This window comes from Octodon degus, unplaced genomic scaffold (assembly GCF_000260255.1).
Source record: "Octodon degus isolate 3935 unplaced genomic scaffold, OctDeg1.0 scaffold00033, whole genome shotgun sequence".
NCBI lineage: Eukaryota > Metazoa > Chordata > Mammalia > Rodentia > Octodontidae > Octodon > Octodon degus.
Window position 1 is genome coordinate 4,008,926 of NW_004524609.1, and position 10,731 is coordinate 4,019,656.

A 10,731-nucleotide genomic window follows, 5' to 3' on the forward strand; every position below is an offset into this window, starting at 1 on the left:
AGGGGCTGGGAGAGGGTCCGGCCCACTCTGCGCCTGGGCTGGGACTGGTCCCGCCGGTGCAGGGTAGCAGGAAGCTCTCCGCACACTCACCGGACCTGGGCTAGGACTGGGTCTGGGGGCTCCCGGAACTCGGCAGAAAATCCTATTTGGTGGGCGGGGTGGGGGAGGCACTGCGGAGTGGTGGGGGACGGCCCAAGGGGCTGGGAGAGGGTCCGGCCCACTCTGCGCCTGGGCTGGGACTCCACAATGTATACTAGAGGCGACTTAATCTACTCAAGATTTCAGAAGGCAACATCGCTGCATTAATAAAACCATGAAGAAAGGAACTGGACCGGCGGTACTTTGGATTCTTTTGATAATTCATTTATGTGTGCTAAAGTTTGGGCAATAAATTCCTATTGAAAATACAGGGCTCAGGACAGCTTTCTGGTGACTCAGGACCAGCCCAGTTGTTCTGTACTACCTTTCTCATTTGTGGTTCTCAAAAGTAACTGTACAAAGGAACAACATCCCAAAGTGGTGAGGGTCTTAGTTACTTCCCTTGCTGCTGAGGCAAAATGCCCAGTACTTAAGGAAGGAGAGGTTCACTTCAGCTCTTATTTTAATCCATAGTTGGCTGGCGCCAAGGCAGGAGGAGGGCCTGTCAGAGGGCCAGGTGGAAGAGAGCTACTCATGGCATGGTGGAGAGAAAGCCGAGAGTGTAGAGGAAGAAGGAACCAGAGAAAGACCCTTCCAGGCCATGCTCCAGAGGCCCATGTCCTATCAGACCCCATCTTCTAACACCATATTTGCGCATAAACACCACTATTATCCCCCCAGGGTCCCATCACCTCCTGAAAGCCTACCTGTGGATGTCTGAGGCTTTTGAGGGACATCTAGATATGAGCTCTAACATTCCACCCTGGCCTCAAAAGGGTCCCCGTCTCTTCATAAAAAAGTGCATTTACTCCATCTCTAAGAGCTGCCAAAGTCCTAACATGGTTCCAGCATTGTGGAGGAGTCCAAGTCCCAAGTCTCTTCATGACTTAAGGTACACTCTTAGCAGTGAGCCCCTGACAAATTGAAAAGGAAGTTAAGGGGCCGGGGAGATGGTTCAGTAGAATAAGCGCTTGCTGGCCAGTGCAAGGGCCTGAGTTCAATCCCCAGTTCCGAAAAAAAAATAAAAAAGAAAAAGAAAAAAAGAAAGAAAGAAAGAAAAGAAAGTTAAGGGGCAGGAGAGATGGCTCAATGGAATAAGTGCTTCCTTGGCAAGCGCAAGGGCCTGAGTTCAATCCCTGGTTCCGCCAAAAAAAAAGAAAAGAAAGTTAAATATGACCCATATATAGGAGGGCACAGGGTAAACATTCCCATTTCAAAAAAGGAGGAACAGGGACAACAGTACCAAAGTGAGACTGAAATTCAGCAGGGCAAATGCTGCATGCTGTAGCTGCATGTGTAGCTCTCAGGGCAAGTGTGGTAAGATGGGGTTTCCAGAGGGCTCTGGTGGCTCCTCCAGCTTCTTCACTTCTCAGCTGTTTCACCTCACAGCTTCACACTGCCTTTTCATGGCACACTGGTTGGCCTTCTAGGCCTTCCTCTAAAATCTAGGTAGACACCTTCCAACCCCCCAACTCTTGCGTTCTTCAGGACTATAAAACCAGCACCATGTGGCATTCAATGCCAAGACCTGCTTCCAGCAGTAGGCAGCCCCCTTTTGTATCATGGCTGCAGAGGCCTCTGAGTAGCTGAATAGCTGAGCATTGTAAACAGAATCCCGGGGAACCAACTTCCTACTGGAATGCAGCCCCAGGGTTCCCTCACCAATGACAACTTTACAGCCTTGCACCCTTGAGCCTGGGAAGGGAGGGACCTTGCAGATTCCTGACATGCCCTCAAACCACTTTTTCTCATGCCCTGATCCAAAGTATTCGGCTTTTTCGGGGATCAAACTAAGGACCTTGCACTTGCCAGGCAGGTGCTTATGCAGCTGAACTATCTCCCCAGCCCCTTGGCTTCTTTTTAATGGTACTCTTTTCAGCAACCACACTCTCTTCTGCTCCAACATCATGGCTTTTTTGTTGTTGTTTTGCAAAATTGAAAACTTACAGGGGCCGGGGAGATGGCTCAGTGGAATAAGCGCTTCTTTGGCAAGTGCAAGGGCTTGAGTTCAATCCCTGGTTCCGCCAAAAAAAAAAAAGAAGAAAACTTACAAAAATCACCAGATGTATCATTTGCTCTTGATTCTCAATGTAGTGTAGAGCTGGCTAAGCCAGGTATGGTGGTACATGCCTGTAATTCCAGCACTTGGAAGGCCAAGCCAAGAGGATTGCTGCAAGTTTGAGACTGACCTGGGCTACATAGCCAGGCTCTATATAAAAAAACTAAAAACAGGGCTGGCCAGATAGCTCAGCAGATTAAAGCACCTGCTTAGACAGACACAGGGACCGGGGTTCGATCACTGGCATGCTGTGCCAACCCCACCCCCAGGGAGCAATTGAGACTTGGCATAGTGGTGGGCACCTGTAATCCCAGCTCTTGGGAGGCTGAAAACAGGAGGGTCACTATGGGTTCAATCTGTGTACTAAGACTCTATAGACCCTGTACTAAAAACATTTAAAAAAAAAATAAGTGCAGAGCTGGCTAAAAGCCCCCAACGGTATTCATGTCACTGCCTGAATGTTGGGCTGTTTTGAAATTTCCTTTACCAGATTAGTCTGTTCCCCTTAATCTTGGTCACCTGCAAAATCTCAGGACATAAGCTACACATGGACAAATTTCCTGCCAGAGTATCATACACATGGTCTCAAGTCCAACTGCTAATGGAGTCATTGTTCCCAGTTGAATCCTCCTAAGCTTGCTTTCTACTATTTCATTTCTGTTCCGCTCTGCTGAGCTCCGACTAGAACCTCTCATCACGCTGGGCTCACAGCATTTCAGGCCTTCTGTAGATGGCATCTTTAAATCTCTTCCAAACCCTTTCCATGAGCCAGTTACAGCGGCTTCTGAAGCCGGTGGTCAAACGGTGTCATAGCGACAAGCCCACTCCTCTGTACCACAGTCTGTCTTAGCTACTTCCCTCATTTCTGGGACAAAATACCTGAAGGACAGATTTATCTTGGCTCAGGTTTCAGTTCATAATCAGCTGGTTCCCTGCAGAGAGCATGCAAGACAGGCCTGGTGGGGGAGAGCTGCTGTGATAGTGTAGACAGGAAGCAGAGAACTTTATTGATCTTTTTTGATAGCTGACTCTATCCTCCACGGTCTTGGTATGCGATTCAGGCTGGCCTCAAGCTCGCTTTTTAGCCCATGCTAGACTCCAACTCACAGCTATTCTCCTGCCTCAGCCTCCTGAGTGCTGGGATTACATCCAAGCACCGCCACACCACACCTTAGCCTCCAATTTTTTCTCGATTTTGTCTCACTTATAAATTAAATAAGAAAGCGGTCAGAGTCCTTGCCCAAGTCATAAACAAAAATATGTCTGCCAGATGTAGTGGCACATTCCTGCAATCCCAGCGCGCAAGAGGCTGGGGCAGGAGTAGCGCTGTGAATTCAAAATCAGCCAGGGCTCCATAGTTCAAGCCAGTCTGAACTACATAGTGAGACTCAGCCTTGGAGGAAAAAAAAAAAGAAAATCAGTAAGAAAAGATGGAAGAGACGGCCATGTCGCACTCCACCAGAGACCCATCCCAGGCTAACCGTAACCTTTCCAGGTTACAGCCTCCACTTGGTGGCCCCCCTGTGAGGCCAGCACTCAGGGGGCCAGGGCAGGAGGATCACAAGTTCAGGACCACTGGGACTTCGTTTCAAAGCATGCAAACAAACAACAAATTCTACATCTACAGATCTCTTTATTCTACTTTTTTTTTGTTTGTTTGTTTGTTTGTTTTTGGTGGAACCAGGGATTGAACTCAGATCCTTGTGCTTGCCAGGGAAGCGCTTATTCTACTGAGCCATCTCCCAGCCCCTTATTCTACTTTTTTAATCATAATTTTTATTAGTACATGTTTGCAGCACGTAATGTTTCCATGTCTTGTGTGGAGCTGGTTTGTGTACACGACACATTTTAATTCTTTATTTGTGCCCTTTCCCACCTCCTCCCCCTTCTCTCCAGCTCTTGACCTCTCACCCTTTGAGAAAGATCTGCCTCTCTAATCCCTATTATCCATTTATTTCTTATTATTTGGGGGGGGTACTGGGGATCAAACTTGGGTCCTTGCGCTTGCCAGGCAGGCACTTAGGCCCCTGAGCTGTAGCCTCCTACTTCCTATTATCTATCTTTCCCTTTGGTCTGTATCTGGGGGGGAGGGAGGTTTTCATATAAGAGAAGCCATGTGGTTTGTAAGCTTGTGCATCCGATCAGCATGATGGTCTCCGGGTTCATCCATCCTCCTATAGATACCTCAGGTTTACCTTTCTTTATGACAGAGTAGTACTATGTCGTGTGTAAATACATTTTCTTTCTTTGAGATTCTCAAGTGCGAGGCTTCCAGGCAGTACAGTACCCTGATGCCCAGCTATGACTACGCATAGGCCGCTGCTAAGACGGAGCTATCAGGAATTATGCCACTGTCAACACGGGCGCGCACGGATCACTGTAATAGAATGCCTTCAACACTTTGGGGAAGAGACACGGAAGGAGGCTAGCTGGGTCACATGGAATTTCCAGTTTGATTGTCTTGCGGTTTCTACACCGATTTCCGTAGTGGTCATACTAGCTTACATTCCCGCTGGCAATATGGAAGCCATCGTTCCCTCCCTCCGGCACTTGTCATCATCTGATTTCTAGACAAGGTCATTCTTTATGGGTTAAGATGAAATCTCAGGGGCTGGTAAGATAGCTCAGTGGTCTAAAGCACCTACTTACAGGAAGCTTAGCAAAGCACAGGGACCGAGGTTCAATCCCCCAGCACCACATGCCAGCCAGCCCCGCCCCCTGGTGGGCTGAGCTGGCCACACACACACACACACACACACATAAATAAATAAAAAGATGAAATCTCAGTGTTGTGTAAGTTTGCATTGTCCCATGACCAGCGATGCTGAGCATTTCTTCCTGTGTTACTGGTCATTTGTACTTCTGAGAAGTGTCTTCATTTCACTCGATCGATTTTCAATAGGGTTTTTCGCTTGGGAGAATCAACTGTTATTGTGTTCTTTTTTCAAAATGTACTTATTGGATGTAGGGTCTTGCTGAGCAGCTCGGACTCATGGTGACTTTCCTGCCTCAGATCTCCCTGTCTCAAATGTTGTGTTCTTCATATGTTCTAGATATCAGTCCTCTGTGTGAGGAACAGCTAGCAAACTCTTTTACTCATTCTGTAGATTTTCTTTCAACTTGGCTGGTTGTTTATTTTGCTTTTTAATTTGAGATGATTCCATTTGTTGATTCTTGATGTTATTTCTTGTACCATTGGAGTTCTATTCAGAAAGTCCTTGCCTACACCTATGACCTGAAGAGTATACCTGTTTTATCTTCCAGCAGGTTAAATATTTCTGTTTTAAAATTTAGTTATTTTATCCTTTTTTATTTCAGCTTAGCAGCCAGGGAGAGATACGGATCTAGATTCATTTTTCTGCATGTGCATAGGCAGGTTTTCCAACACTGTTTCTTTTTCGTTCTCTCTCTCTCTCTCTTTTTTTTTTTTTTTTTATTTTGTATTCTAGGGAAGGGTCTACAGGGTGTTCAGGGTCTCACTACTTGATCGGACTCATAGTGATCCGCCTGTCTACAGCCTCCCAAGAGTGGGATGACAGGCGCGTGCCACCTCGCCCAGTCTTTCAACATCGGTTCTTAAAGAAGCTTTCTTTGCTCAAGTGTCTGTTTTTAGCCTTCTTGTCAAAGATCAAGTAATTGAATGTCCCCGGGGTTGTTCATGGTACCTCTGTTTTGTTCCATGGATGCTGGAGTCTGCTTTTGCGGCAGTACCATGTTGTTTTTGTCGCTGTAGGCTTATAATACAACCTCAAATCCAAGACTGTTGTGCCCCTCACTTTTTTTTTTTTTTTAATACCTAAGATTGCTTTTTGCTTTTGCTTTTCCAGATCTCTTCTGGTTACAGATAAATTTTAGGATTGTTTTCTCCAGTTCTGTGAAGAATGCTGTTGGTATTTGGACTGGAATTGCGTTAAATCTGTGTTACGGGTTGTGCCTGGATGTCCCCCCAAAGCCTCATGTGGCCATGGGGCGACTGCTTTTTGGAGGAAGCTGAATCTAGAGTCTGTGATTGGTTCGTTGTTTAGTGCCGGGATTATGGTGCGAGCGCAGGCCGGTGCTGAGGCGGCAGCCTGCACACCGTGTGCGCACGGGAGGGAAGGAGGCCAGGCCGGCTCGCTCGGCCCCCTCTTGCTCTTGTGCTTCTGCCGTCCCCCTCTGCCGGGAACTGGCGCCCACTGCTATGTCCTCCTGCCTTGGAGCCAGCTGATGGTGGGCAGAAACCTCCGCACACCGTGAGCTACATGAACCCTTCCTTCCTTAATTCTGGGTGCCAGGCATTTTCTCAGCAAGAGACAAAAGAGAGAAAAAGTAACACAATGTGTGTATAAATTTTGGAAATATGGTCATTTTTACACGACTGGTTCTGCCTACCCAGGAATGGAATACTCTTTCGCTTTCCGATGTCATCCTTGACCTCCTTTTTCAGCATGCCGCATTTTTCATTGTAGAGGTCTCTCACCACCCTGGTTGGGCTCACTCCTAAATATTTCCTTTACTTGGTGTTATTGTAAAAGATTTTTTTTTCCCTAATTTCTGTCATAGTGGGTTCATTACTAGTGTACAGGGATGCTGTTGATTTTTGTGGGCTGATTTTGTATTTGACAACATCACTGAATTTGCTTTTTTTTTTTTTTTTTTTTGTATCTTAGGACGGGGTCTACAGGGTCTCACTACACAGATTGGGCCCATAGTGATCCTCCTGTTTTCAGCCTCCCAAGCACTGAGATTACAGGCACGGCAACCACGCCCAGTCTCAATTGCCATCTCAGTGTGCCCTGGGGTGCGGGACTGGCCGGGCACACTGGGAATCGAACCCCAGGCCTCTGCATCTGCCTAAGCAGGCTCTTTACTCCACTGAGCTATTTGGCTGGCCCTTGAATTTGCTTTTTTGAGACAGGGTCTCACCTTGTAGTTCAGGTTGGCCAGGAACGCACTATGTAGTGAGGGAGGCCTCAAACTCACAGCCATCCTCTTGCCTCAGGCTTCCGTGTGCGGCACTGTAGGCATGTGCCACCACACATGGCTGAGTTTGGTTATGAACTTTAAAAGAACTGGTAGATTTTGGGAGGGTCTTCTGTGTAAAGGATCACATTGTCTGCAGATAAATAGTGTCACCTCTTCCTCTCCTAGACATATCCCTTTTATGTTTTTCTCTTCTGATTGCTCTTGCTAATGTTTTGGGGACTGTGTCAAATAGGAGTGGTGAGATTGGGCATCCTTGTTTTGCTCCTGACTTTAGAGGAAAGCTTCAGCTTTTCCTCAATTAACATGTGGTTGGTGGGCTGGTGAGATGGCTCAGTGGTCTAAAGCACCTACTTAGAACAAGCTTAGCAAAGCACAGTGACCGTGGTTCAATCCCCCAGCACCACATGCCAGCCAGCCCCGACACACACACACACACACACACACACACACACACACAAATAATAAAAATAAAAGAAAAATTAAAAAAAAAAATAAAATAAACATGAGGTTGGTAGTAGATTTGCCAAAAATGGTTTCTATCAGATTGATGTAAATTCCTTCTATAAATATTTTCTTCAGTGTATTTTTATCATGAAATGATGTTGGATTTTGTCAAAACATTTTAGTGCATCTATTGACATGACCAAGTTTTGTCTTTTTTTTATTATTATTATTGTACTGGGGATTGAACTCAAGGCCTTGTGCGTGGTAGGCAAGCATTCTGCCACTAAGCTATATCTCCAGCCCATGTTTTTGTTTTCTTGCGACAGGGTTTTGCTGTGGAGTGCAGGCTGGCCCTGGACTTGCTCACGTAGCCCAGGATGGCCTCGAACTCACAGCAATCCTGCTGTCTTGGCCCTCCCAAGTGCTGGCATTACGCGTGTGCACAGCCACACCTGGCATGTTTCGTTTTGTTTTTTGAGACAAGGTTTCTCTACGTATTCCAGATTGGCCTTGAACTTGATTGCGTGATTCCTGGCCTTGCTTTTGCTTATATGCTATATTTCATCTATTGATTTGTGTAGGTAGAGCGACAAAGCCAATTTTGTCACGGTATATGATCCTTTTGATCGCTTGTTGCATCTTATTTGCCAGTATCTTCTTGAGGATTTTTCAATCTATATTCTTTAAAGAGACTGCTGTCTTGGCCCTCCCAAGTGCAATTCTTTTACAATTCTTTTTTGGTTGGATCTTTTTCTATTTTTTGAATCAGAATAATGCTGGCTTCGGGCACGATTTGGGGAGTACTCTTTCCCTTTCAGTTTTGTTAAAGTACTTGGGAAACATTAGTATTAGATCTTCCCTGAAGTTTTTGTAAAATTTAGCAGTAAACCTATCTGGACCTGCGCTTTCCTTAGTTGGTAGGTTTTTAATTACTGCTTTACTTATTTTTTTTTTTTGTTTATCTATTTTTGTTTTTTGAGCCAAGGTCTCAATTTGTAATTCAGGCTGAACTTGAACTCACTATGTAACCCTGGCTTGTCTCTAACTTACAGTAATTCTCCCGCCTCAGCTTCCCCAGTGCTGGGATTACAGGCATGTGCCCCAACACACAGCTAGTATTGGTTTTATGAAGTTGGGTGTGCTGTTACTTGGTGCATATAGGTTAATAATTGTTATCTCTTCTGTTGGATTGTTCCTTTAACTAATATGTAGTGACCTTCTTTGTTCTGATCAGTTTGGGGTTAAATTCCACTTTTTTTCTTTTCTTTTCTTTTCTTTTCTTTTCTTTTCTTTTTGTATTTTAGGGAAGGGTCTACAGGGTGTTCAGGGTCTCATTACTGGATTGAACTCATAGTGATCCACCTGTTTACAGCCTCCCAAGAGCTGGGATTAGAGGTGCATGCCCCCACGCCCAGTCTCAATTGCTAGCTCAGTGTGCCCCAGGGGCGGGGCCGGCACAGCAGGCTCCGAGATCGAACCTCCAGCCCCTGCACCTGCTTGCAGGTACTTTATTTAATTAATTAATTTATTTATTTTTAAACTTTTTAAAGTTTCTAATACTAGGAGAAGATATACAATGTCTTTTAAATAAATTATAAGTCAAAGATACAGTATAAATCTTAGAACAAAAAATAAGATTAAGCAATATTCAGAAAATTAAATGTTTCAAAACAATTGAACTAAGAAAAAGTTTTCATGATAGCAAAGAAGTACTAAGAGTAAAACAAGATAAATACTGGAATGGCAAGTAAATGACCAGCACTTCTCACAGTTTGAGGATAGGATATCGCACAAAGTTCTAGTGTGTTGTGGACATGCATAATGACCGTGACAGTTACTGGTGGCTAGGCGTCACTTGTGGAACTAAGCTACAGCTATTTCTTTGAAATCCACCCTGTAGACTCAGGTGGAATTATGACCCATAGGGTGGAAGAGAAGCCCATTTGTAGAGTGTGCTGATGAAAATATTCTGCTGCTGAACACAAAAGAATAACTGAAAGACTACTATTGTATACCTCTTATTCTCCTCTGTTTAATTGTTTGCCCTATTTGGCAGGTTCTTTCCATTCTCATTCATGGGGCTGTGATCAATTTGCTCCCTCTCTAGAACATCATTTAGTAGTCTGTGTAGGCTTGGCTTTGTCATCATGAAATTCTTTAGGTGTTCTTTGTCATGGAAGTATTTCACTTCTCCATTATATTTGAAAGAGAGTTTTGCAGGATATATCAGTCTGGGTTGGAATTTGTTTTCTTGCAAGACTTGAAGTACTTTGCTCCATGCTCTTCTTGACTTGATGGTTTGTGAAGAAAAATCTTAGATTAGTCTCTCTTTTTTTTTTTTTTTTTTCAGACAGGGTCTTTCTCTGTAATTCAGGCTCAGATTAGTCTTTTTGTATCACCTGTGAGATGTTGGACTCTTTTTTTTTAATTAATTGTATTGAAAAACAAATAGCAATGAGACAGTTTCAAAACCAATTAGTGGGACAGTTACAGTAATTAATACATTGCATATTGTTGTCTTCATAGTGGTTATTCATAGCACAAGATGCAGACGTGATATCCTGTCCCAACACTATTAGTACAGATCTTTCTTCTCATTTCTTTTTTTACGTATTTGGTGCCAGGTCTCACTACACAGCTCAGACTCGCAGGGATCCTTCTGTGTCCAGCTTCCCAGTACTGGGATTACAGCACGTGCCACCGCGCCTGGTCTCCGTGGCCGGCTCAGCATGCCCAGGGCAGGGCTGGTGTGATGTGGCAGTGGTGCTGGGGATTGAACCCTGGTCTCTATGCTTGCCTAAGCAGTACTGGCCATTTTATTTGGCTCAGTATCTTATTACTTATGTCTCCCGAGAGCTTGCCAAGTGCCTTATTGATCTGTTTTGTTACCTTCCCTGATAATAATTTTTGAATAATTTAGCTTTGATGCTCCATGGATCAGCTTTAGGGGAGCTGGGAGTTTCTAGAGGTGCTTGTTACTTGTCTTCTCGTGTTTCTGTCTGTCTTTGTGTTGAAGCTTGTGGGTTGACTGCAGTGGAAAGCTGTGCTTCCAGTATGGCGGCCTTGGGGGCTGGTGAGATGGCTCAGTGGTCTAAAGCACCTACTTAGAACAAGCTTAGCAAAGC

The 10,731-nt window shown here is 44.9% G+C and overlaps 1 protein-coding gene across 1 annotated transcript in view; it reads left to right on the plus strand.

The window, feature by feature from the left end:
* The first annotated feature begins 3,642 nt into the window (after positions 1–3,642).
* Positions 3,643–10,731, plus strand: part of Milr1 (mast cell immunoglobulin like receptor 1) — a 42,448-nt gene continuing 35,359 nt past the window's right edge. The window contains exon 1 of the mRNA XM_023714113.1: positions 3,643–3,679. Coding sequence (XP_023569881.1) covers positions 3,643–3,679 — 37 coding nt within the window. The remainder of the gene's footprint in view (positions 3,680–10,731) is intronic.